General features: G+C 46.8%; 1 protein-coding gene across 2 annotated transcripts in view; it reads right to left on the bottom strand.

Moving 5' to 3' along the window:
* P3H2 (prolyl 3-hydroxylase 2) overlaps positions 1 to 22,732 on the bottom strand; it is a 71,888-nt gene extending 49,156 nt beyond the window's left edge. For both annotated transcript variants that reach the window (XM_086754369.1, XM_086754370.1), the window contains exon 1: positions 22,083 to 22,732. In XM_086754369.1, the coding sequence (XP_086610495.1) occupies positions 22,083 to 22,538 (456 nt within the window). In that variant the 5' untranslated portion in view covers positions 22,539 to 22,732. The remainder of the gene's footprint in view (positions 1 to 22,082) is intronic.
* Between the last annotated feature and the right edge of the window lie 5,010 nt (positions 22,733 to 27,742).

Here is a 27,742-nt window from a genome sequence, read left to right as displayed (position 1 = left end):
CCTGAGGGGGAACTGGAAACAGCCTTCAAATGTATGAAAAGAGTGATCTATAAAAAGAAAAGGTGATGAGGAGCCAGGGTCTATCTACTGGCATAGTTTGTAGCGTGCAAAAAATGTTAGTATCTAAGTATTAGGGGAAAAAAATCCCAATTTCAAGAACATTTTTCCTTTGGGAATTCAGGATTCTTCTTCTCAGGAGGATTTTAAAAACACATCTGATAGGTACATGCCAGATATTTATCTCATAGCAGGTGGTTGGACTTGGTAAATTTTTAAAGTGCCTCCCAACCCAACATTCACACAAACCTATGACTTTTCAGAATTAATTTCTATTTCTGAAAGATCTTGAACACATTTAGCTCAGAAAAATTTTCCAGGACATACAATTTGCCCTAGTTCTTAATTAACTGCTGCAATTGCTACCTACCCTTAATATTGAAAATAAGCATCCTTATTTGTGCTCTGAACTTGCCCAGTTCCAGCTGCCAGCAGACCCTGTTGTGGGTTTGTTGGGTCAATCACAGAGATTTTCCCCCGCTGCCCTGTGACCCGTCTGCTCCACCAACCTCCCCATCCTGCCTCCTTCCCCCACACAAATCCACATGCATATTGTTAATAATGGAGAGAAATCTGTATGTCAATTATCTGCATGAAAGGACAATTGAAACGGCATCACCTACACAATGACACCATTTTTTTTAATTGTTTTTTTTTTTTCCAGAACTTTTAGACTTCTGAAGGAGTTGACCGAGTCACCAACAAATAAATGCATTACAGTGAGGGGCAGGGCAGCAAGAGGAAGGAGGTGACAATTTCAGACCAAAGGCAAGGTGGCAAGTCTTCACACAGAGCATCATTACACTTTGAAGGAGCAGTGGATGCAAAGCCTTCATGGAAGTTCAAAAGTAACCAGACAAATTCATAGAGGAAAAGTCCAGTGGAGGCTCTCACAGGCACAGACACCGACCTCAGATCTAGGCAGCCCCATAGCCACCAGTTCTGGAGGCTTGGTGAGCATTTGAGGTAAGTGTCACAACATTTTCATTGTTCTTCTGTCCAGTGCTGACCACTCTCAGAGACCTTTATTCTAACTGGATACAGCTGCTCTGTGTCAGTTGCCTAAAAACAAAGAAACAAAAACAAATCTCCCCCTCCCACCATACCATTAATCATCTGTTTTCTAGTGCACACAAGGTTACTAAGAGTAACAACAGCAGTAACAAAAAGCCTGGGACAAATAGGTTTTCTCACTAGAAAATGCAAACGTGGTTTCTGCGCCGCATGTCCACAGCCTGTTATTGCGAGGAGCTTCAAAGGCGCAGAATTGCAGGGAGGAGTTTATGACACATCTGGTAGGGGGCTCGAGCTTATCTGGAAGGGATCTTAATTGAAACAGAAAATTCCTAATTAAGATTGGAATCCCTAACAACATTCCCAGCACCCGAACAGGAAATTCCAGGTGGGATACTGCGTCGCTTCCAACTCTGCCTCCTCCTGAGACCAGAAGCCAAAGGAGCTCCGTGTTGGCCAGGCAGCGTGTCACCTCTGATTTTGTCCTGCTCCTCGGCACCCTATTGAACCCCATGGTATAGGCCTGGGAAAGAGAAAGATAAAAAAAAAGTTGCTTGACTGATATCACGGGTACCTCTGAAAACACAGGAGCAGAAAATCAACCTGTAGTGCAAGATCAGTGCACCATTGCCTCCATGAGCCCCCTCCTCAGCTGGTACCTCAAGCTTCAGCCTAATTTACCGCTCTTCCCCAGAGCGCCCATAGAGCCTCCAATTGTTTCCTCACGCTGAGACATTTCAGTTGAAGCATCAATAAGTCACTCAATGAAATTTAGATTAGCACTTCACACCTTTTAGGATAAAAATAACCAAAGGAAACTGGGAATCATCCCAAAACACACTAGACAATTCACATTAGTCAGAGGATGATATACCTGCCTCATTTGCAGTCCCCCACCCCCTCTTCTCCAGCAAGACAAATGGCAAAGAAAACAAAACAACACTCTCTACATTTTTCTTCTGCAAGGATCCAGTTTCCATGAGATGAGTCTGCCTTGGCTGTGAGCTGGGAAATAAACCAGAGCACTGCTCTTTCTCAAGGGACAAGATGAAGAGGCTGTGTACAACCAAGAATGAAAAAGCCCATGACTGTACATTTTCCAGGCTCCATTCTAGGCTGGTTGCTTATAACTAAAGTTGTGAAAGAAGTATAGCAACTCTCTTTCCAGAAAAAATCTCTTTTGGGCAAATGTCACAATATAGGCATCTTCTAGCATCTTCCTCATCTGCCTTTCTGAATCAGCACCACAGTAGCTTCCCAGCTCAGCAAGGTTTCCAGCTCCAGGTTCCACAGCAGCCAGCACCACAGCCTGAAACCTCACAGCCAGACAGTGTCCTGTCTCCCCATGGCTGGAGCAGGAAGGCGATCAGCTGTCCAAGAGGCCAAACGCCAACACTTGCCTCTGGAACTTCAGTGCGATGTTCACAACAGCGGTCAGTGCTCAGAGCTTCTGAAAACTTAGTTGCTCTCCTGCAGGACGGGATGCCAAACTGCAAACTCCTGCTTTCAAAATGTTGTGAACAAATTGCTCTAAGTGAGAGTTTGGTCCATTCTGTGACTTTCCAGACAAAGCCATGTTGCTGTTTCTACTGATCTATTCAGTGTCCATTCTGTTGACACGGTGCCAGCACAGAAATCCCTATATCCCAGTGAGGGGCTAAGAGTTGGGAGCAGTTCCCAGATTCCATACATTGCAGAGCTTCAGGTGAAGCTTCTGAAGCCATAGGATCAACCATGCTTCCTGCATGGAAAAATCTAGGTCCTTCCTCTGCTCTTTCCCTGAAGGGCGAATCAAGTCCCTTAATTGTATTTTTAGCTGAAACCACAATGACCAACTGGGAGGTCTGCAAGGGTGGAAAAACCTGGGAAGTCTGAGATACAACCTACATCATATCTCTGGGCTGCATCTGCTTGACTCAGCAAGCTGTAAGGGAGTAAGACCAGCATCTGTCATAACCAAGAGCCTCCTCCTCCCCTTGCAAAAATGTGGAGGAGTTGTGGCACAGCCAGATTCTTAGCCAGCAGTGTATTCAGAGGTGAAATAAAAATACTTTCCTTATCTAGCAGATTGCAGCAAGACTTTCTCAGTAGGGAGTGTGAAATGTCAGCTGTATTGGGGAAGCAGCTCCAGCACCACAGCTTTTATAATAAAATGGTTTCCTTGCCCTATCTACTGCATATATCACACCGGAGACAGCCAGAGAGACCCAGTAGCAATGTCAGCATCCACTGAAAGATGTGGCAAACCTCTGTCTTGGAAATACTAATGAAAGACCAAGAGCTGATTTCTCTTCACCCCCACTTGTGGATTTGGTTAGGTCTAACCAGAAGCACAGGGTGGAAACAAGTGGCTGTGCTGATGAACCAGACAGCATCTGGCGTGGGAAGGAGATGCAGAAGAAATGCAACATGAATTGCGGGCGGCCGTTCACACCTGCTGCCCCACAACAAGTTTAGATCAAACATTCACAGCTTGCTAATGAAGAGATAACTCTTGTCCGCCTGCCAACACAGAGTTCAGTCCAATCCCCATGGTGCGGTGAAGCCTTCAACATGTAGAGCAAAATCTCCCACCTGTTCATGAGTTTGAACAGCTGTACTTACGTGACTGAAATTAATTTAAAAATTAAGAAAGAGGGATGGACTTCAGGTCATAGGAGAGGTCCGGGCTGTCCAGAGCAGCCCTGCCAGTCCATTTGCCATTGCTACCCTTCTGTCACACATTGCTTTTGTTTTGGGTTTGTTGTTGTTTTGGTGGGGTTTTTTTTGTTTTGTTTGGGGTTTTTTGGGGTTTGTTTTTTGGGGTTTTTTTTTTTGTTTTTTTGGGGTTTTTGTTTTTTTTTTTTTTTTACATTTTCTACAGAAGACAATTTACTGTGGCCTTTTAGTCTTCTAAATTGAATAATTCTAACAAGTCATGGTGTGATCTGTGGGAAAGCATATGATCAAACTTCTAGCCTCTTCATATCTTTTCATTTCGTTGAGGTGCTGGGTATCTGATGCCTGGCAGATTCTGCCCAGTCAAACTGAGAGCAAGGAACTCTCATTCCTCCTTTCACCTTGCTGAACTTATACACTCTCAGTAATTTATCTACCACATCAGTGCAAAGCCACTGCAGGCTCTTTGAGATGGAAGTCCATCAACTTCAGAAGCCTGCAGGCCTGTTACTGGCTCTGAGCATCCCATTCGCTAGCATGGAGCGGAACTGCACACTGGCTATGTGCAGACTACACACACACACAAAAAAAAAATCACTAGCTGGAGGCAAAAACCCCATCATCACTGTGAAAAAGGAAAGCTGTCAGATGAGTTTCGTGTGCTTATTTGGTCAGTTCAGGCAAGCTTCTTGCCTTGGACCCCCCACAGCCCAGAGAGAAGTAAAAGCTTTTCTTTCTCAGGACCAAGAAGTGTTCTCATGCTCCAACAACTTTGTATTGGATATGAGCAAATAACAACAATAATTTCTGTCTGATTGCTACCTTGCTGCTTAGGCAACAAATAATGTGATTAATGAATCTCTGAAGGAGAAAACAGAGGCTTTACTAAACATAAAACATCAGCTAAGCACTATGAATTTTTTTAAATTCCCTAAAAATGAAGAGCAGCTGCCTGGCACTGATTCCCCCAGCAGCAGTTACTGCAGCATTGGGAGCAGCTCTGGATACTTCTGAAAATAGGCATAATCTTGTGCCAGAGAAAATAATCCCTTAATTTTTTAGGTGTCTGAATGAAAAAAAAAAAAAAAAAAAAAAAAGAAAATGAGAGCATCTGGGGAGACACATAGTGCATTGCCTGTCTAAAAAGGTCTTTGCCTCTCTCCAAGCATCACCAAGTGGCACTTGACTGGATTTAAATTAAGAGTTCAGGGAGTTCAAATCAAAAAAATCTTTTCACTTGATGTTCAGTTTGCCATTGGTTTCAGTTGCTTGGGGTCAGGTCACTTAAAGGGAAAAGGCAAAAACTGAAATCTTTCACAAGTCCTAGCAGTATTCCACTCCAAGAAAAAGTCCTCAGCTGCTGTGCTAGCAGAGATTTGCCTAAAATTTTTTAAGAGGAGTTTTTAAGCTCTCTACATAGCAGTGACATATATTGTCACTGTGTGACTGGTGTGAAACCAGTCAGTATGAAAAGTTGATAAAAAAAAAATTTTTTTTTTGTTCCTAGGTAACTCTTCTGGTCTACGTTACTGGTAGCAGGAGGAGTCAGGTTGGAAGCAACCTTGACGGGGCTTGGTAGAGAACCCAGGAAGGGGTTGCTCGCACCAAGGAGGACATGTGCCATTCTGGGGAGGCCTGAGTTCCCCTGCCAGGAAATCTGCAAACAGGAGAAGAAGCAATACAGAAATCTTGTGACTGCCCATCCCACGATGTCCTGCTAACCCAGTGGCGAATCCCTGAAGAAACACACAATCCTCTGGACCAACTTCTAGAGAAAAAGTGGGGAATACTCCCATCAGAGCACGACAAGAAGCTCTGGAGTTATTTAAAGCATGGAAAATACCAAGACTGTCCCATGAAATGGCAGCTGTTTGGGACTGGTCTTTTATAAGCTACTCTAAAGAAAGCACTGAATATCCTACTTATGGTGAAAATTACACAGGTCTTCTTCCATATTTAGTGCAGAAATGCACAGATGTAGCCAGGGGACAAGACCCATTCATACTCCATCTTTAGCATGACTGCCACCCAAATCCATATGCAGTCTTGGCCTTCTACCCTGTATTTAAATTACAATAAGCTGTGCTTGGCATTCAAGGAAAAAGGAAAAAAAAAAAAAAAAAAAAAAAGAAGGAAAAAAAAATAAAAGAATCCAGACCTTTGTGGGGAAGGTTTCAGCAAAAAAAAAAAAAAGCTGGCTGCTTTTCTGTGGTTACTGAGGTAATGAAACTTCAACAGGGGCTTACACAATGTCAGAGTGGAAGAAATTCTAAGCATCTACTAGAAAGGTTTTAGGTTACTCAAAGGCCTTACTGATAGGATTTCAGAGCCAGCCACTCTATTCGAACACTAATGTGCAAGCGAACACGTCTTTCAAAACCACATGTGGCCAGGCTATTCATACTCCCAGCCTTGTTCCCTCCCATTCATAAGCAGGGGTGTGAAGCAGCAGGGCAAATAAAATAAATTACTTCATTCCTCCAGGGATATGAGGAAACGCGAACAAAGAAGCAAACATTTACAAATTCAGGATGCCATATTTTTGCCAAGTTTTCTTCTAGTGGGGAACTCTGAAGGATTCAAGGAACACAACTGCTATTTTCTTTCCTAAAACTCTGCACCCATGAGCGCACAACGACTGCGTATGCACAAGCAAACTCTGAGATCTCCCGAATCCACCAGACTCCCTGCACAGCTCCGCAGAAGAGATCACAGAGCAGTTTAATATACTAATATTTGTGTAATTGGATACAAAGATGTTTGTCTCGGGTAAAGCAGAGTCTGGGGTACTGCATCACATGCCAGGTAAATGTATCTCTTTTGCTAAAGCAAAGGCCAAAAGCTCCTGGAAATCCTCACTTTGTAGTAGAAAGGATGTTTATGAACAAGCTAAGATGCTTCCAGTTGCTAACCTGGGAGCTATCAAAAGATCAGTCAGCTCCCTTGCAAATTTTCTTCTGTAACAATACATGTAACTAGTTCAGAAAAGAAATGTGTCTATGCTTGCTGCTGAAGACAAAAGAAAAGTTGTATTATAAACATGAAGTCTTCTAGCAGGATCTAGAAATAAAAAAAAAATAAATTAAAAGATTTTGGACATGTTTCAGTGATGGGTAAACCTGATGCACACTACCTGAGAGCAACCCTGGTTAAACATCTCCAGCTACCTGGCCTGGAAGACCCATCCCTCCCGGAGGAAGGACCAAATCCTCCACATGACAGCACTGGCTTCACCAGACACCTGACACACAGGCTTTACAGGGGTGGGAGCAAAGCTACACAGCCTTCAAAAACGTGATGTAGACAAGATACCTGACAATTTAAAAGACACGAATGACAGCCGTTTGCTTTGTGCAGAGTTGAGACCCTGCAAGATGCCACCATTTGCTCCTCTTTCCCAGCCACAGCAGAGCCTGCCTGGCTGCTTCTCTCCCAGCACAAACACTGTTTCTCCAGTTTTCTGCACAAAGAATCCAACCTTTTTGCAAGTTCTTCCTTTCAAAACAAACCAAACCCATCACTACTCATCATCCTCAAAACTTGCTACAGGTGAGTGCTCCGCAACACCATGGCATCCCCATGACCTCCTCCTCCTCCAGTTTGGCACAGGAGTCTGCCGAGCACATTTGATGCTGTGACTTGTTTCCTCTGATTCCTCTGCCATTTCTGCTCCCTGCCCCACTTTTCTCACATTTCTCTTTTGACTCTCCCATGGGAGGAAGACAAACTGAACCATGCTCCAGAGCTGAAATTACAGTTCACTCCATGGATTTGAAATTAAGCAGAATATCGACTTTCCAAAAAACTCTCAATGGATGTTGAAATAATTATTTTCCCAGCAGTGATTTTTTTTTTTTTAAAGCAAAGCAATATGAAAAATAGATAAAGTCTTGCTGCAAAGGGAGAGTCACTCTCAGCAACTCTCCTCAAGCAGCACAGCTGCAGACAGGACAAGCTGTCAGCGCTGCTCAGCTCCATGGCTGGCTGGGCTACGAGGATGGGTCTGGCTCTCCTTGCACCAGCTCATGCTGATTGTAAGGGTTTTGCTGATGAGGTTCAGCACAAAGAAATACAGACATGTGTCGAGCAGATTCCTAGGGGAATTTGTGGTGTGATGATGCGATGGGATTCACAGTATGGCGTGGTGATTTGACAGAGGGCTCCCACTCATCTGAGATGCTCAATTTCCCCCAGATCCCAGGGATGCCATCAGGTTTTCAGGGCCCTTTAAACAGCAGCAGCAGCTCATGGAAAACACCTGGAACAAAACATACTGAAGGTCCCAAAGTCAAAAAGATCTCTGCAAAGGTAATACGGAAGAGCTAACCACTTCCGTATGGAGTTCTGTGCCGCTGAAACACAGACCTTGTTCTGCTCTCCGCGAAGGAGCTTTAATGAAGGGTCATGCCTGAAGCTGACCTATCCTGGACCCACACAGCTGTCATGTGTGTCCCCTCTTTCATATGTAGGACAGCTGTGACTGTTCATACTGCTCCGTGATCGGTTTTCCACTGAGAGGACAGTTAACTCATGCTCTGCTAATGAGCCAGGCACTAATATTGACTCTGAGCAAACTGCTTCCATAATTGGGCTTTTCTCTTGCAGTACAGGACATCTGCTACTATGTACGCATGCTGTTCCTGTCAGAGCTCACTCGCAGCACACAGACATGTAGCACATCTGACGCTCTCCAAACACGCAATGTCAGTTACGTCTTACAATGCTGAGTGCCTGGTGTGGAATCAGTGCCCAAACTCAGTCCACAGATAGGCAAATCAGGGTATGGAGTGCTGGGCTGGACAAAACTCAGCCATTTCTGTATCACCCACAAACTGTTGCTGGTGGCCACAGCAGCACTTGTCTGGGTCACACACTCCCAAAGAAAACACCGCTGGGACCATCAGGCAGTTGCTATGTATAAGCATGAGGTCTGCCAGATCACACCTGCGCGCTGTGCAGAAAGAAGACCCAACATGCTGGATTCAAAATACACGGTTCAACACACAACACAGTTGTTGTGCTTTAGTAAGTTATCAGGCATCAACCTGAGCCATTAGAAATTATGTAAGTCCACAGCAAGTACAGGTACAAACTTCACTAACTCTTCCATTCTGCAAAAGCTGTCACACTCTCTTCCGTTTATACTAACAACCTCCAGCTCGGTGTTTTCAGATTAAAGGACAGATAGACCTATGCCACCCCAGAGCATAAACCTGCAAGCTTTATCGCCATTATCACCAGATTCCAAACCCAAACACTTGTGAGGACACTTTGCTAAATCCATAATCAACTTACTACACAGTCTGGCAGTCAGAGCAGTTGTCCTCAGGATTGATCAAGAGCAAAGTGTGCAACTCAGGAGGCTCCAAACTCTGCTATTTTCAGCAGCATTCAGTACATATCTCTGCCTGAAATGCCCTAGTGCTGACATCCTTCTGCTGTCACTAGCAGGACAAAGTCTCTGCTTGCACTGAGCAGCATCCTGGCTCTGAAACAAGAGATTGCTGAGCACTGCTTTATGACTTCTACTGCTAAGTAAAAGCATACTTAGCATGCTAAGGACTGCTAAAGCACGAAGTGTACATAATAGCAGAGGGCAAAGCTTGCTGGCACATAAAAGGGAGTGTATAGCACAGCCCAAATCTACTGTAGTTTTGCAACAGGAGAACCCACAAGATTAACCTCCAAAAGGTCTGATGGTCCTTCTGACATATAGGAAATACGAAAAGAGAAGCAGCTTCTCCCTTTCTTGTCTTTCTCCAAACTCTACCTTTCCTACTCCAGGCACCAAGAGCAAACAGAGCAAAATTAAATATGATTGAGAGCTTAGCTCTACTCCCTCAATAGTAGAGGATAACCTCCAGACTTGGTGCTAAATAGTTTAAGTAAGATGGACTGTGAAGTTATTCACATAACCCAGTCATATCCACCTAGAAGCACCAATAGCTACACCAGCGTGCTGCTTCACTTGGCACAGCAATCCTGACCACTTCCCAAAGACGCTTCCTACTAGGCTTGGGTATATTCTTATGCACGGGGCCAAGCGTTGCTGTCTCTGGCACCTGAGCAGTCCCTCCCATCTCAGGTGTGCAGCACAGGCAAATACCACTGGGGTTTTCCTGTTCATCACCCCAGCTCCGTGCTTGTCTGCACACATGTGAGAAGAGCCTATGATGCACACCCAGAGCAAGAGCACAACTGTCAACCCTACCTAGCAGGACTTTTCTATGCAGCACAAGCTGGCTACAACACCAAACAACCCCAAAGCGCAGCCCAGAAGATCCCCAGGAACCACATGGGAGCCCCTTCTGAGCATGACTTCACCACTTGATTCCACTGACAATGCCACTTTGGACCTGAACTAACATCCACCACCTAAAATAACAGCAAAGGAACAGGAATGTAAGCAGTAAGCCTGAAGCATGCAAACCTTTCCTATCTAATACTTGTCAAAAGCAGCACAAAGGACAGTGTAGTTTCTACACTGTTTTCCCAGATAACTGAGCACACTGATTACAGGAAGGTCAGTGACAGCTTCAAGTGTTTTAACTTTCAAAGAAAAAAGTGCAGGCAAATGATTATTCAAGTCTCTACCTGGTTTGGTTTGATTAAAAAAAAAAAAAAAAAAAGAGGCTAAAAATGGTTTATTTAGGAGTCTATATCTAGCTAGATTTCACAGCAAGGATTCAAAAATAGATTGGGAAAACAGAAGTATGCTGATTAAAATAACAGTGATTTGGAGTTAAAAGCATCACTGCGGGAAGCCTTGTGCTACAGTGCAAAAGTAATTTTCCAAGGACTGTTTTGTTGAACATCTAAAACCCAAACAGTAATCAGGCTGGAATGAGTCTCTCAAGATGGGGAAATCTTTTTTGTTAAGCTCAGATCCCAGCTTGGGAACATTCAAAGAATCACAGAACAGTTCAACTCCCAGAGCATCAGCTGTCACACTGGAGAGGCCAGCTGCCAAAACTGAAATGCTCCTGTGTATCCCAGACAGTCTGGGACCTACAAGCCTTGTCCTCTACAAAGCACTGCCTTCCAGCACTGCCTCCCCCTGCACCTCTTCTCACGCTGCTCACTACAGCCTTCCCATCATCCAGGCTTGAGCTACCCACTCAGGCACTGGGGAACAACCAGCACCAATGTCATATGTTGTGCCTTGGTTACACCCAAGTCATTGAGGCTACTGGAAGGAGACCCTAATCCAGCATTAAAGCACTGAGTATGTACAGGATCTCCCCCTTTATATGGTGGTGAGTCAGGTCTAGAGATGCTTAGGTCACAGCAAGAAAGATTCAGCCAGTTTGGGTGGTGGAGGGCAAATGGAGCAGCAGGAAGGGTGGCTGGGAAACTTAACACACAAACAGAAGCAGCAGGAGAGCGTGAGGAACGTGCTGATGGGAGCCAGGGGTGCAACACCTTCACCTCCCCCATGCAGGTCAAAGTGCTATGTGAAGCCTGCCCGAGCCAGGCTTCGGCTATAACCCAACCAGGGGCCAGGTACAGACATTACCCAGGGAAGGAGCTCTGCAGCAAACAGAGTTAGCTGCCCAGAGCTGAATAACTGCCCAGTGGATGCACATGCAGCTAAACCAGGGCACTGCTGGTCTCCCGCACCAGCCAGGCAGAGGGGACCGCAGGGTGCATGGGCAGCTTAGATGCAGGCTGATTGGAGAGGCAAAGCTGTATGGGTGCTGCTGGAGCTGACTGCCTGACAAAAAGAGAGGCAGGAGCCTGAGGATGTCCTTTGCATCCCTACAACATGCAGAATATCCTCACAGAGAGCTGCCAGGAGCTTGCAGCATAGCCTGGGCTGTACAGAAGGGACACACAGTTGACAGCTGCTGAGTAGACAAATAGCTTCCTAAAGCAGCACACTGCTGTTTTATTAGCTATTTGCCTGCCTTATAAAAGGATCCAGTCTGAAATCAAGTTTTATTAGCAGCACCCTTGTGAGCCAAGGTGGCTGGCTGGAGGAAGAGACACTGGAACGGGCAGTCACAGCCAGTGAGTCCGCAACTGGCTCTGGAGAAGCAGCAGAGCCATCAGCATCTGGGCACCAGGATGCAACACTTACGTTAAAGGAAACCGAGTGCGACTGCCAACCAAGGGATGAGGGGAACCACCAGCTGCCAACAGACATTAGTATTTAAAGCAAAGGGAACAGAAGTGTCCAAACGCAAGAGCAATTCAGCTCTTGCCATGCTGTCCATTGAGAAGGCTGTGCTAGCTGTCAGGTGCCTTGGTGGCACTGGGGGCTGCATTTCCACCCACAGCTGGGTGTATTTGGAGACAATCTGTGGGGCCTAACACCTTCTGCACCATGCTGACCAGCCTCATGGCTGCACGGAGCTGTGTGAAACAGGTACCCTCTGCCTGCCGCAGGGGTGGGAGTGCTGGAGCAGTCCCTGCGAGGCTGCAAACCAGCTTCCCAGCAGCCAACAACAGGGATTTGCAGTCACTGCAACGCACTGAAGGGTCTATACACAGCGTGTTGACTCCGTGCCACTGCAATTCATAGCACAAGATGCACCAGCACCACTCGCTCAGGCTGTGGCGAGACCTGCCCCGACCTCCTTCTCTCAGCAGGGCTCAAACACCACCCAGCAGTAAAAGCCTTTCCTGAAAGTGATGCAAGTCCCCACTAAACAAACGGCCTTCCCTCACCAACCTCCGGAGATTAGCGCATCTCAACTCTTGTACAAGAGCCCGCAAACACTGTCCCAGGGTCAATGCTGCCCATATGTGAGACAAGTCCTGTCCATTCTCAGCCCCTGTGACACAGGGATCAGCAGTCCTGGAAGGCAGGATGCTTTGCAACACATCTGAAAGGGACATGGGTGAGGTGAACCCTCTGAAAATAATGTTTTTAAACTAATTCTAGCTTCCTTAAAATAGGATGAGGTTTAAGAGAGTCATTAAAAAAAAAAAAAAAAGGCAATTCCTTATCACCTACCTACACATCTCTAAGAGTCCTTTTGCTATTTTTATTCCTAGAAAGACTCTCAACAAAATAAAATGTTTTGTTCAATGAAGTATCTCAGGAATACCAGTGCAATAAAAAAATCCACTTATTACACAGCTCTGTAAGTAAGAAAAAAGGGGATAAAACACAATGTTCTTTCCTCCCATCGCTCAGGTATTTAGGTATTTTACTCAATCACAGATCCTTTGGATGAGGCTGGTAGCCCTGGACAGGGAAGTGTTTTCCAGCAGCAGTGCAGTGCAATGTATAAGTCAGTGCTCTTCCATTCAGACTACTTCAATGAAACCTTGCAGTTTCTCATCTGCTTCCAAAGAGGCAGAGTAACTCAGGACACAAATGCCCCAGAATATACATAAGCCTTAGAACAGGCAGTGCCTTGGCAAAAACCGCTTTACAAACAGAGCTTACTAGGCAAAGGAACCAACAGACTCCGCTTCAGTCCTTGGGCAGTCACAGCAACACCTTCAGCAAATATTTTGAAGGATATTTTCCAAGCTCTTTCTCTCTGTAACACACTGATCTTTTCTGGGAAGGGATACGGCTGGCTCCATCTTCAAAACAAGTTGCACCCGCAGCCCTAGGCCATGAACTTCAGCACATCTCCCCACCACACCCTCAGGAGTCCAGCCCCGACCCCAGAGCTGTGGGCTTCGGCAGTGCCCTACCTGCAGGATTTGCCCACTCTCTGTTTTTGCAGCAAAGCTGCAGGCAGAAGGCTCTCTGGATTCAAGCGCTCCTGCCTCCGGCTTTGACGGAACACAGCACGGTCTCAGGCTCACCTTTCTGCTGGGACACGATGTGAAATCAAGGCCATCACTACAGGTGGTTGGAAAAACCATGGTGAAGAGCAGCATGTTGGTGTCTTAACAACCATTTTTGTGACTTTTCTGATTTTTTTTTTTTCTGTGTTTCAATTCCATTGCAAAATCCCCATGTACTGGGAGGGTGAGAAGTATACACAAGACCCAGAGTGGCTTTGCTTCAAAGAGGAGCAGAGGATTCGGCAAAGCATCTCCATGCAAAGGAAAGAGGGATGCCACTTGGCAAGGTGGCAAGCAAAGGTTTGGCTCTGCCAGTGCAGAAACCCACCAGCCTCGTGCAGGTCAGCGAACAGCCACATTAGCATCACTTGCCAGTTATTGCAGCCACAGCTATTCTCGATGGCCGTGCTGTGTCCAACCCCACTTACTCCTGCTATTCGCTGCAGTACCTGCACTCACAACACTGTAAACAACTTGGGCACGCGTGTGCCAGAGAGCAACTGCACACAGCATGGTATTGCCCTGAACAAACCTGGTGATGGGAGAGGCAGCAGAGCACCTCACACTGCTCCCTGCAACCAACAGCATCCCCAAAACAGGCTTCTGATCTGCTACCAAATTATAACTCCACATCCAAAGCATGCAATTTGCTATAGCGGAAACAAGATTTTTTTTTTTTTTTTAAGGTGCAAATGTGAGTTCAGCTTTGGACCTAAATCCCAGTTTTCAATCACTGAACCCATTTCCCATAGGAGCCCCTGCCATTCAGAACGTTCAGAGAAACCATTCACTGCACAAACCTGATGTCAATGCCTTGGCATGAAACTCCTGGGACAGAGGTATGTTTTGGTGGTGCAGACAATCCATTTCTAATGTCACTTCATGTTCTGCTCCTTCAAGGGTTTTCTGCCACCTCCCAGATGTTCCTACCATCCTTAGTAAAACTTTTAGTGCTACAAAGACAGAAATTGCTCCTGCCCATGGCTACTCCACACTTAAAACCTCCCAGCTGCCCTGCACCCCTGGTGCTCATGACATTCTCCTGAGCAGCCCGTCTGCAAATTCTGCCTGACCTGAGAATCAGCATCAAGGCAGGGAGCGGAGGGTGGCTGCAGCTGCCACCAGACCATCTCTCAGTGGCTGGCCTGTCACCTCTGTGCTGTGAGGGGACACATTCCTTGGTATGACAGCACGGTCAGCGTGCTCTCCTGCACACTATCTGCTTTCCACCTCAGCATGAGCACAGACTCAGCCTTTCATCCAATCCTGAAAGAACATGTTTTTCTCTCTCTCCTTTTTTTTTTTTTTTTTTTTTAAGTGAACAAGAAGCTACAAGCAGGTATTTGGCCTTCACAACCGATGGGCTGCAGCCAAACTCTGCCATATGTTCCAGCTAACACATGTGGGCTTTGCTTCACATCCAAGGAAGCAAAAAAAAAAAAAAAAAAAAAAGGACATTTGTGAGTTGGGATTCAACAGGAGCATGTGGGGAGGGGATGCTATTTTTGTCACTATAATTATTTGGTGGCCAAATCTCTGACCCTTGACGTCAGCTCTGGAGGGTCTGTTTGACCAGTTGTCATGGGAAGAAGGACTGGTTGGGAGGCACAGGCTGATGAGGAACAGCTCTTTGCTGCCTGAACCCACCCACAGGCAGACCCCCTGCCTTCATTAGTCATCACCAGCTCACAGCCAAGAAATAAAAATGTCAGTACCTTACTGCCGATACATTGGCTGGAAACAAAAGCATCCAGGGAACTTCGCGCCCTCCTTCCTGCCATTGATTACTGTTAAAAAGCAAAGTCCAAATCTTGATCTCAGTTTCCCCAGTGTAAAGGCAGAGAAACTCCACGGCCCTGAGCTGAGTAGCTCCGGGTTCACATAGATTTGTCCAACTCAGCCTGGCCTCAGCCCAGACTACACACATGGAAGTATGCCATGTGCAGAGTACAGGGGTCTCTGCTCCTCAGGAACAAACCCAATCACAATGACTAATTCATACCACCTCCAAAGGAAAAAAACAAGATAAATAACCCCCGAATCCCTTGCTCCAGATGTCAAGCACTGCCTCGAGCCCAGAGTCCTGCTAGCAAGGCTCCTGCAATGCTCAGGACGTTCGCAGCCAACGGCTCAGTTACTGACACGATCATTACTGCCCACGCCATCCACAATGAAATCACCAGTTGTATGAGGAAGTGGGAATAATCCTTGTTGAAACCTCAAGCACAGCTAGTGAGTACTGGACGTGAGTCTGCTTAGCAGGGCTAAATTGCACTGCTCACTCACATGCAGTTCATTATCAGCTGCCATTAGTTATTCCTGTGGCCAAGGACAACAAAAGGACTCAACAGAAGCCAGAGCACAGCTTGCTAGGACGTATGGATGAGATTTAACAGACAATGCAAAAAGCTGTCTAACAAATCCCAGCACAACGCAGCACGTGGACGGGGCCGTACAGCAGCAAGGCTCTGCCAGCGGAGGAAGCCATCACGAGACAAGTGATGAGCCAGGTGCAAAAAAACCACAGGAAACTAAGGAGATAAAAGAACAGGGAAGGGGCAGGTTCCCAAGTTACAGCACAGCAGCAGGAGTCTGTTCTCCAAAGCCAAGGGGCTCTCCTCCGCTATCAGTGCCCAGTTTCTCCTGAGTTGGGATGTCAACCTAGTTCATCTGCTGGGATGCCTTTAGATCAAGGCCTCAAGAGATCCACTGAAACCATGTGAGTCACAGTACTGTCCTCTCCCCTATCCAAGCCACAGCACCAGGGATTGCTAAGAACTAAGGAGGAATCCAGGCTTACCTTTTTTCTCAAAAAAGACAGAAATTTGGCAGCTGGGACCTGCTGCCAGTGTATTTTGGAGTCCTGGCATGACTGCATAGCTATGAGGTGAGAAAGAGGAACTTGGCAAGATGAAAAGGTAGCCCTGGCCATCAAATGGCTGATTACTAGCCTGTATGAAATGAGCTTAGTGGGTCTAAGACCAGTTTGTGCTAACTGGTTGTATCCTGATTTGCAGAAGTGCTAAGCAGGGTTGTACTAATTTACTATCAGTTGAAGTGATGCGAAAATCTGCAAACATCATAGTTGTGCTTTTGGATTTGGATTTTTTAAAAAAGCAGAAAGTCACTACAACGATCTAGTCTAACTTTTAGTACAGTACCAGCCCAGAGGCAAGTCTGAAAAGTCAAGACAGAGTCTTCTGTGAAGACAGTGAGGGAGTTCAGTGCAATTCTTGGTACATTGATGCAGTCCTAGCTCACCTTCACCACAAAAACATGTGCTTGTCATACAGTCTGCATTTGTTAGTGTCAGCGCTGAATCACTGGGTCACCTCTTTCCCTCTCTGATAAGTCAACCCAAAATGAAACATTTCAGAAACATTTCATTTGAAGTAGTCAGCAAGAACAGGGGCAGGGGCAGTTGGGTCAGTGACTAAACATCCTGCTCTGAATCCAGGACACTGACCCAACCATCAGGACTCAGTTTTCCATCCCATAAACTGAGTTTATTTTTGTCTACATAATTTTAACTTTCTGAGCACTAACATTTATCCTCTGGTGAGGGCTAGGAATGCTCTCAGAAAACCTAAATAGAGACGTTCCAAGAGATTAGTTCTGGGATCTATTTATTTATCCAGTATCTGAGTAATACCAATTCTCAACGTTGAAGATAAATAAACACCACTAATAGTAATAATCCAAATAATTAGTGTTATATGACAGTTCTACTACAGGTCTTTGTCTGGGATGTGTCATATAAATCCTACAAAAACAAGGTCAACTGACAGGGCAGACCGCGCAGGACAGGTGGTGGCTGTGGTGAGAAATAGCCTCAGTAGGCCACTCCAGTGGAGACTTGTAAGTAGCAGGGTTTTGTACGTTATTCTGTGTCACTACCTGTGAGACACCGTAAGTGAAGTCACCACCTTTCCCCCAAAGGCTGGGGTTCACCCCAGAACAGGGCCCTATTACCTGCTTAAGTCCATGCAGCATTGCAGTGTGAAGGCAAATGGAACAAAGTGTTCATGGAAAATACCAGCCCTTGAATGAAACAAACCAGCTTCCCAAAGCAACTACATTGCTGTGCATCCGGAGTGCCTCCACAATCCCTAGGTAGGTAATTCAGATGTCTGTCAAGGAGACAAAAGACTCTGGCCCAGTGCAACAGCACAGAGATGGTCAGCAGCAAATAGTTACTCAAAGTGGAAAGAATTTGGTGGAGATGTCTTAACAGCCATCCCGAAGCTTGCTACAGGCGCTCAGATGCCCAAGCAGTAAGGCTCACATAAGCACCAGCAGAAGATCAGCCTGGAGTGGTTAGAGGCCTGGTTTTACATACACAAGTCTCCTCCCTGAAGTTTGGATTCCTATAAATAGGGAGCTTTCAAAGGCAGAACTGGAGCGAGGCAATAATCTGCATCGCAAAGGTTCCTGAAGTTTGACTCCCACTATTTCCTCTTTTTTTTCTCCACATACAGTCATTTATCAAGTCATTATTGTGCTTGTGTTGCATTTCAGAAATCTTGCTGGTGTAGGGGCGAGACCGTTGCAAGTCAGCATTTACAAAACAGGAGCAAGTGCTCAGGAGCAGCACACCAATATACAGAGAAAATGAAAACTGGCTACAGCAATCACCCAGCAAACAGGACAGGGGATGCTGTGGCTGCAAACAAGATGAGACGAGAGAAAGAGACCTTGAGGGATGGGTCTCAGAAGGGCAGAAGAGAGGCAAGGCCTGGTTTTGTAATTGATACAGTGACCAAATTTTCCAGATTACTTAATATTTGTGGACCAGACTGACTTGCAGGAGTCAGCACCAGGACTGGAAGCAATGTTCTGTCACAGGGTTCATGGCAGACCATCTGCAGCAAGCTTCAACACAGCTACTGAGTCAGCAGCTCATGGCCAGCAAACATTTGCATGGTATACATGGTTTCCTCCTTCACACACTGTCAGAGCTAGAAAACCCTCAAAGAGGGGAGGGTAGAAACATCATGGCCTGCAGGCTAAGTTTTAACAGAAACAAGATGACTACAGCAACAAAGCAAGGAGGACGTGATTAATAAAATATTTAAGAGGGCAAAGAGATCCTCCCCATACCCACATGCCAAGCCTAGAGCGTTATTTCCTTGACAAAGATCAAGCAGTCAGCACACAGCAGAGAATCACCACCATAAGGCAAACTGCCCTTCTGCCCATAGAAGATGACATCAGAAACCCAAAGGACCTTTTCTCCGTGGGCTGGAGAGCCCACTACACACACTACAAGAGTTAAATCCCACGTTCTCATCACCTTCTGTTTCCACATCTTCTCAAAACCCACCCCACTCTAACTGTCTCAGCTAGCTGCACCCAGTATATTTCTAAATTACCTGAAAACATCAGCTATCCTAGGAAAAGGAGGAGTCTTCCTACTTACAATACATATTTGGAAGCCTAAAAGACAACTTGCGAATGCATTTGGCCTTGGGCTGCTTGTTCAAAGCCATTTGCCTATAGTCTCTGTAGAGACTGCAATCAACCTCGGAGGCCTGATCCAGAGCCCAAAGTCCATAAAAACCTTAAGCTGAACTCACAAGCTGTCCCTGTTCTGCAGTGCACCACAGTCCCCCCTCGCGTTGTGCTAGAGTCACCAAAAACACTCAGACCACAACGGTGAAACAGAACAGTGGTCCTCAGAACACCACTGTTTCTATTTCAGTAAAGTACAGAGAAAAAAATAAAATTAGGAAATAATTTAGAGAACCGATAGGATGACAGGGATTTAGAGGCTGATGGAACGTGTTCTTACAGAAGGATGCTATCGGTATCGCCTAACCACATCACCTCCTCCCTGCCCCTTTACAGTGCTCTGCACTGGAGGCAGCGGGAGACCCCAGCCTGCTCCCAGGGAGGATGGGGTGGCTCCACAGCCCTAAAAGCGGCCGAGGCAAACACGGTGCTGGCCAACGTTTGGCCTGTGCATCTGTCCAGCAGGACTAAAAGCCTTTGCTTTCCATACCCCACAGGAGTGTTGCAAGTATTAGCTCATATTTATTCAGCACAATTTTTCAAAGCACTGCACAAGAGCCAAACCCTTCGATTTTTTTCATCTGTTCCTTGCTCTGTCACTCCCTCCCGAAGGGATGTGTTTCTCCCCTCCTGAGAAACAAACAAGCACGAGGTCAGCAGGAGTGGGAGGTGGGAAGCACATTCCAGGCTGCTCCTCCTCTCTCAAACCACAAATGCCACCAACCCCTGCAGTCCCTCCAGCCCGGCCAGCACCCGCGCAAGTCCCCAGCATCCCGGCCTCCCCACGCAGCCTGGGGAGGGGCCGGACAGGATATGCAGCAGGATGTTTAAACTCATCTCATTTCCTTTTTGGTTTCAAGGGGCAAAACAGAGGGGTCAAACAGCCACCCCTAGAGCTGTGCAGCCTGCCCACGGCAAAGCAGGGGGGCTCTGCACAAGCCTCGCTTTGTAGCTCTCCTTCTCAGACAAAAAGCCGAGATGCTGCTGCAGCCGAGATCTCCCCGGAGGGTGCGTGTGCCAATGCATCCCAACCCTTGGGGAACATGCCAAGGCCTTGACACAAGGGGATGGTTCACATCCGAGCGTATGGAAGCACTAGACGTTAGACCTCGTGTTTTGTGCAAGTGCAGGCAAAGCCAATATGGGGCATTTTCTTCTGCGCACAGACTTGTTAAGCCAGATCAAAAGAGCAATTCTGGGAACAGAGCTCACACTCTGGCAGCAGTGGGGTGAGGATGTGAGACAAACTGCTACGGGATCCTCTGCGGGACAAAGCTGATCAGAGTGCCGCTTACAAAACCCAAGAGCATTAGAAAGGGTTAAAGAAAAAGGTATTAAAACCACAAACAGCTCTAGTCAAAGAGTACCTTCCCCTGGCTACAGTGCCCAAAACCCAGACATCTATGCAGATAGCAAGAACATCCAATACTCCATCGGAGAGCAGGAGAATCAAAGCGTTAGCATGAATATAAAATCTCCAGACATTGCAAAAGCAAAGGGAGATGAGTCACATGTAACGAAAAAGATTGTTTTCACCCCATTGCTTTGATAAGTTCATAATGCATTTTTAGATGAAGAAAACAAAAACCTCAGACCCAGCAGGAGCAGAAATGGGAGAACAGACCCTATTGCCAAATCACCTGGACTTTTGTATATTGATTTTATTGAAATGGGAGACAAAAAGCTTATTCCCTAATTCTGAGGAAAGTTTTTTGATGAGCTTGATGTGAACAAACCTTCGGGACTCTGGGAAAGGCTTTGAATTCAGAAAAAGAAATAACTTAATTTTTTAGCATGGCAAATTTAGTGTCACTTCCCACAGATGGTGACATTACACAGAGCATCTTTCAGGGTAAGGACCGCAGGAAAATTCTGCCAGCTTCACTGGGATTGCATATGAGCCAAATTACAGTCCCAGTTCCCTCCCAGAATTTCTTTCAGGAGCTCTATGCAGCACATGGACGCTAGAGTTTAAACCAATGCAGTTCTAGTCTCCAACTTCTAAAAATGACATTAAGGCAATGACAGAAAAGGAAGTACTGAAAAAGCAACATAGCTCTGATTTTCCAAAAGGTTTTAAAATGCAGGAGCTGATTTTGCCTCCTTGTTCTGCTGCTGCGTAGGCACTGCACTACAAGCATCAGTGCTGCCTAGGACAGATGTTTGCCTCTCCAACTGGAAACAGATTTCAGCAGAATCACCCTCCCCATGCTCCGTTGTGCAGTTCTTCACCTATTAAGCTGCCTTTAGCAACTGAAAGGTTATGAATGTGCTCAAATAAAGCAGCAATCCAGAGGGAAATGTTCCAGAAGTGTTTTAAACATTCTGCTTGGCATGAAGTAAAATTCCCACAGTTTCTGTCCTTACTAGTCATGAACAGGAAGACTTACTACAGGTGCCTGGCTTGACAGAGCACAAATCTTGAACTAAAAGAAAAATATCATTAACTATCCTGGCACGAGTTGGGGGTTTTTTTGTTGGTTTTTTTTTTTTTTTTGGTTCTTTTTGGCAAAGAAGTTGAAGTTATTTTCCTCAGGGAAGGTAAAAGCTACAACACAGAAGCTACTGGGCTAAGAGGATGATACTTCAGATGTTGATGGCTGCTAAGCACTGACATGTGCTGTTATTTTGTACCACACAACACGATACAGACCATCAGATCCCAGTAGCAGAGGTTATCTACCTCCCAGCTTGGCACACGTGCCCAGCTCCTGGAACACGGCATCAGTTCAGTTTGTTTGAAAGGGAAAGACCCCTGGCAATGTGGTGTTACTGAGGTCTTTCCTCTGCACACTCTCCACCCATGGCAGATCATTTTCAGGCTTACACTATGTTACATTAAAAGACAAACAAAGGCATCCCTCCCTCAAAACAAAAGCGCAAAAAGCAGAGGTAAACCAGGACTTTGTGTTGGGAACAGGCTGTGACCGCTGCCTGTGCACACCTGCGAGAAGGGCGGGGGGGACCATACCTGGGCGGCTTGAGAGGGATGGAAGGGAGGGACCGCACCTGGGATGTTTCGGGAGGACGAGCTCCGGGAGGGGGGCGGTCAGGAGGGACGGGGCGGGGGGCAACCCTGCCCGGGGCCGTACCTGGATGTAGGCGCGCTGCAGGTAGCTGTAGGGCACCCGGCGCTGGAAGTCGGCCCGCACCTCCTCGGCGATGCGGTGGCGGGAGGCGGCTCCCAGCCGCGGTTCCTCGCAGCTCCGCAAGCAGCTGGCCCGCCGCAGCACCAAGCCGAAGAAAGCAAGATCCTCGCCGGCTCCCGCACCCGGTGCCGCCAACCGCACCTGCCCCCGGCAGCGTCGCCGGCACCGCAGCCGCGCCGCCCGCAGCTCCCGCCGGCTGTGCAGCGCCCGCTCCAGGCACCGCGCCGCTCCCGCGAAGTCCCCGCCGTAGTAGGCCTCCACGCCGCTGGCGTACAGCGCGTCGAAGGGCTCCAGCGGGCCGCCCTCCCCCGCACACCCGGCGCCCGCCCGGCACGCCGCCGGCAGCAGCAGCGGCAGCAGCAGCAGCAGGGCCCCCCAGGACCGGCTCCCGGCTGCCATGCCCGCCGCAACCGATGCTCCGAGTGATGGGGAGTGGGGCTTCAGTGCAAAACGGGGAGGGGGGGGGGGGGGGGGCGGGCGGACACCGCGTAGCGGGGCTCAGTGCGGTAAGGTCCGGAGGCGGGCTGCGGTGGAGGCGGGGAGGGAGGGTCCGGGCAACGGCTGCGGGTGCAGCGGGGTCCGTGCGAAGGGCTCCGGCGCGGCTCTGCCCGAGGCGGTGGCGGGGCTCCCTATGCCGCCCGCCCGCCCCGCCGGCACCTCTTAAAGGGCCCCGCACCGCCCCGCCCGCGCTCCGGCCCGGCCCCCCCGCAGCGAGGTGATGGCGGGGGTGGGGGAGGACTCAACCACCGGCCGGGCGCTGCTCCGAGCATCCCCGCTCCGCCGCTCGCCCCGTGGCTGCAGGGATTTTTAAATGACGTCGTGAAATTTAAATCGCCCCGGGGTGATTTAAATGGCAGCAGCAGCCGCCTTTCCTCCCTCTTTTCCCTTCCCTGCCCCACACCTCCTCCGCTTCCCCACATCACCGCGGCTGGCCTCGTTATTCGCAGACGGGCTTTTTTTTTTTTTTTCTTCTTCTTCTTCTTCCCTCAGCTGTTGCTTGGAGCCGTTTTTCACTGGGTTTCTCCACCCCTAGCCCCTCTTGCCCCGGCAGCCTCCTGCCGCTGGGAATTTCGCAAATAAATCATCTGGGATGGGCACGGTGAGTGGCTGGTGAAGCCTTTTCAGCTCCCAGCTGTGCGTTTGTCTCGCTTCCTCCAAGGTTTCTCTCTTCCAACACTGCAAAGTCCTACGCTGCCAAAAATCTTACTCATTTTTTTTTTTTGCATGAATTTTAAGGCATTCTTGTGACGAGACATTTGGCAATGCAGCCTTGTGACATACACACAAAAAAAACCCCTTAGTTGGCATTTTAAATAGTCTCAGTGTTGAACACCTGTCAGCAAGAAGTTTTTCATATTAATGCAGTTGATTTGGCTGAAATCAGCTGTTCCTGAGTGAGAGGGAATGGGCAAATCCTGGATCCCATTAGATGCTTTACTGTAAGCTGTTCTGGGCTCGAGTACTGCAGAGTCTGTGCGTACAGCACTGTACTCCATAGGGACTCTCACCGGGGATTGTGGCCTTAGTTATTTCAGACATTTTGGGAATATGTCTATAGCTGTTGGCTATCTTTTCATAGACTAAAATAGCAGCAAATGGGAGATGCTTGAAACTCACTTGGTGCAGATTTTGTTATTGCATCAAGCCAGATGTTCCTCACAGTTGTGCTAGGCTTTCCCCTCTGCTGCTCTAATAGCTTTGATCAAATTGTTTCTAATTTATTCTGCTGTGTCCAGGATCACAAGCAGGGCTCAGCACCCTCCCTTTGGGCAAATGATCAGATTATGGAGTCTAGTTTACGACAGTTTCATGTAAGGGAAGTTTTTTCCCACATGGCTGGAGATTTACTAGAGTTCTTGGTGAAGAGCTTTCCCATCTGGCAAAGATTTCACAACAATTTTCCTTGTTGCTTTCTTGCAAATTGGCACAAAGTGTTTTACAGATTTGAGTGTCCCTCCATCCTTCTGCCCTGCCAGTCTGGCGTGCTGGGGAGGGTACTTAAAACAGTGGAACCAAACCCACTGAAGGGAGATCTCCAGTGGGAGAGGTATGTGCTGTAATCACTTGTCCATACAATTTGAGTTCTCAGGTCTGGATAAAGCCTTTTGCAAGGGAAGGGTTATCAGCACTCCTGCAGAACAGAGGCGACATTATGAGAGGGCTACTTCAACCTTCTCAACGGTCACTTGAGGATTTGTTGCCTAGGTGTAGGACAGAGGTGCCACTGCACAAGCTGGAGTAGAAGCCAGCTCTGCCCCAAATCACAGAGATAAAGCACTCAGCTCCTTGGTTGCACTTTCTGAAGGATGCACCTCAAGTGATCTATTTGCAGAAGTGCTGTATGTAATTCCATAGTGTTTCCAAGTCAGCGACATCTCTGCGGGTGCAGTGATAACACTGAGGCCCTGCATAGGAAGGAATGCAGAAAGTACATGCATGTACTGGAGAGCGAACAAAGTCAAACAAAATGTTTATTTCATCCTGCTGCATTTTCTAACCAAGATGTTTATTTAATTAAAAATCCTTTTTGAAACAGTAAAGAAAAGGGTCTTAGTTCTGACACCCCGCAGCCCACTTCCTCCAGGGTTTTCTCTGCAGGCACCCACTCGCTGTAGGACCAGACTGCCACTACCTCCTGCCTAGGGTCATGCTTTCTTTGTTCACAAAAGTTTGTGCTTTCCCTCACCTTTATGCTTCATTGCTACCTAATTGCAGAGAAGAGCACAAAAATACTTGGCACATACAAGGCACTCAATCCAGGGTATCTCTAGGGCATGCAGTGCAGTTGCTTGGGCAACCATCCTTATTTTTATACTCATGCTCACTCCCTAAATGAAAAGGCAGCAATAAGATGGAAATAAGTTTGCTGGTCCCTTGACTGGGGGTCTTGTTCTTGCATATCTGAACTGTAACAATCCAGCAATGCAGCTGCCACAGCTGGCAGCACAGCAGGCAAGGTGGGCTTGCATTATTGGAGTTGGAAAGGAGCTGGGTTTAGAAGCCTTGTGTGTATAAAGGCACGATTTCACCCAGCAGAGCAATTACCAGTTTAGGATGTTACAACTCTGAATCAGGCCCCAAGATGCCTGAGATATCCCTCATGCCTCTAATGAAAGGAATAATTCTAAAAATGTAACAACTCAGCCCGTGTTCAGATGTTGATCCTGGCCCCTGTGCAGTTGTTTTGAAAGATTTTTTTCCTGCGTAAATAGATTCATCTGAAGCTTTTGATTTTTTTTTTTTTTCTTGAGGAAACCCCTGATATGTGGGTCAAACCACTGATGATTTGGCAACAAGATAAGAGCAAATTTTAAAATGCCTCTCAAAATGGCTTTTCAACATACACTTTACAAGCAGGCCTAAGTTTCAAGCTCTCTCTGTTTCATTTGTAGACTTGCCTTCGTATTTAATTCATGGACAAACTTTATAATTCCCAAATCAAACACAGGTGACCTCTTCAGCCATGTACCTTAATGAGATGTAGAGCTCTCAATGAGATGGAAAAGTACAACGCACTCTCGCTGAAGGGCTTTGGTCCTTGCCTCATGTACAAAAGTACAATTTTATTGAATATATATCAAAACCATTACTGAAGTACTTCATGATTTAGACTCAAATCTGGACCTGAATTCTGTAGAATGCCTCCATCTACCCAACACCTTTTTTATTCAAGGAGGTGTGGGAGTGATTGTGAATGTCAGTAAGATGTCAGGAAATAAATACCAAATAAATAGATGTGCTACAATAATCATCATGTGCAACATCTTGGGACTCTCCTTCTGGGAAAAATCCATCGTCAGAGTCATATAAAACTTGTCTCGTTTTGGGAGGGATGAAAGGATGTGTGACCAAGGAGGTATTTTTTCTGTAAATTATTATTCCTGTTTTAGCAAGACGTAGCGCATTGCAACAGAGCAGGATATGGATGGAGAAAATACAAGATGCGTGCTAGGGATGCTGCCCCATACACTCCAGATTGTACCTGTTGTTTCTTTGCTGCTGTTCTACTCTACATTTGAGCCTGTCTCCGAGGCATGTCCATCTCCTGTCTTGCTGATGACAGCCTCTTTTATATGACTTCCTCTTGACATCTGCAGAGATATTACCTCTGCAGATGGACTGCAAAATGATCACCAGCAAAGCTTTCCTTACGAGACTGCTCTAAGTGCATCACCCACTTGCATATCCTTCCTCACACACACTGCCAAAGTCATCTCATATCCTCTTTTGCAGCATCCAGAAAAGTTGCCTTGGCCCAGGCAGAGGACACATGCTTGTCCGCATCTCTCTCTGCTACACTCCATTATTAATACCAGCCTCGACAGCTCTTTCTTTTCTTTGTCCTGGTCTGGCCCGCCTCTCTGCTTCGTTTCATGGGACTTAGTGTGTCTCTGCCTATTTTGGACAAAGTTTTGTGCTCTAGAATTCACCCTCACTTCTCTTCTGCAGTACAAACCAAAACTAACTCCCCAAAGCCATCTCTGCAATGATACCTCCATTGTGCCTCTCAAGGCTTTGAACATGTGCTTTAGTTTGCAGGCGCTTCGTGATACACAGAAACCCCCGTGCTGGATCTGTTATAAAAACCGTAATACATGAGCTTAGACAAGCAGAACACAAGGCTCGCTGTTGGCACTCAGCAGAGAAATACAATCATATAAATCACATAAGCAGAAGATTCTTGTGTCTTCCCATGTGCAGGCAACAGTACAACCTTATTAAATTTCAAGTGCCTGTACACTTTGCTTACTTGGAAACTTGGACTGCACTTTACTGCCGTTATAAATTAAAACCCAATAAAAATAAAGTTCAAAAAGTACAAAATACACAACCACAGGCACACTGGTGTCTTGGAAGGGTTGGCCAAATGCCTGTATCTTTGAGCTTGAGTTTAAAATACCTCCATGGCCTATATTATTTAAGATGACAACAATTAATAACACAAAGGAATTATTATATTTTGCTCTACATAGCACTTTTCCTGCACTGACAGCACAAAAACTTTTACATATTTAGAAAGAGCTGCTGTTACGAACAGGAAGGTGCCTATAAATGATATAAACTGAGAAAATTTAATCATAGACTCATATGACACAGTTATTTTCAATGCATAGTCCAGGGTTAATGAGACGTGTGAATGGTTTCATTGTGTAGCAGTCTGAACTTTAGCTGTAAGCTGTGGCAGTTTCAGTTTCAGAGGGTGAACAGGGTCCAATTCATGACTGCTGTAATTGGACTGAAGTGGGTGACATTGCCAAAATGATGGGTCAAGTGTAGAACGTGTGCATGCACAGCCAGAGCTGGCTGTAGCTCTAGGAGGTCCCACACACGGTGCATGGATGGTGGTGGGACAGGCTGGATGAAGTGGCCTGTTTGAGTAAGGTTTGAAGGACATGAAATTCATCTAGGAGTGGTGGAGCCGCAGGTGAAACTTCTCTCTGACATGAATACAGTACCCTGTGGTGGGTGGTGTGTGAAGGGAGAAAAAAAGACAGGTGATGGAGGAGACATGCCACATGTAGCAAACCTCCTTTTCTGCCCAAAATTAGGCTGTTGTTAGAGATGAGCGTGTGGAGGGAGTGGCCGTGCGGCTGGCGTGGATG

This window comes from Chlamydotis macqueenii, chromosome 9, assembly GCF_036417535.1.
Source record: "Chlamydotis macqueenii isolate bChlMac1 chromosome 9, bChlMac1.mat, whole genome shotgun sequence".
In the NCBI taxonomy this organism is placed as follows: domain Eukaryota; kingdom Metazoa; phylum Chordata; class Aves; order Otidiformes; family Otididae; genus Chlamydotis; species Chlamydotis macqueenii.
This window is presented reverse-complemented; position numbering and strand designations above follow the sequence as displayed.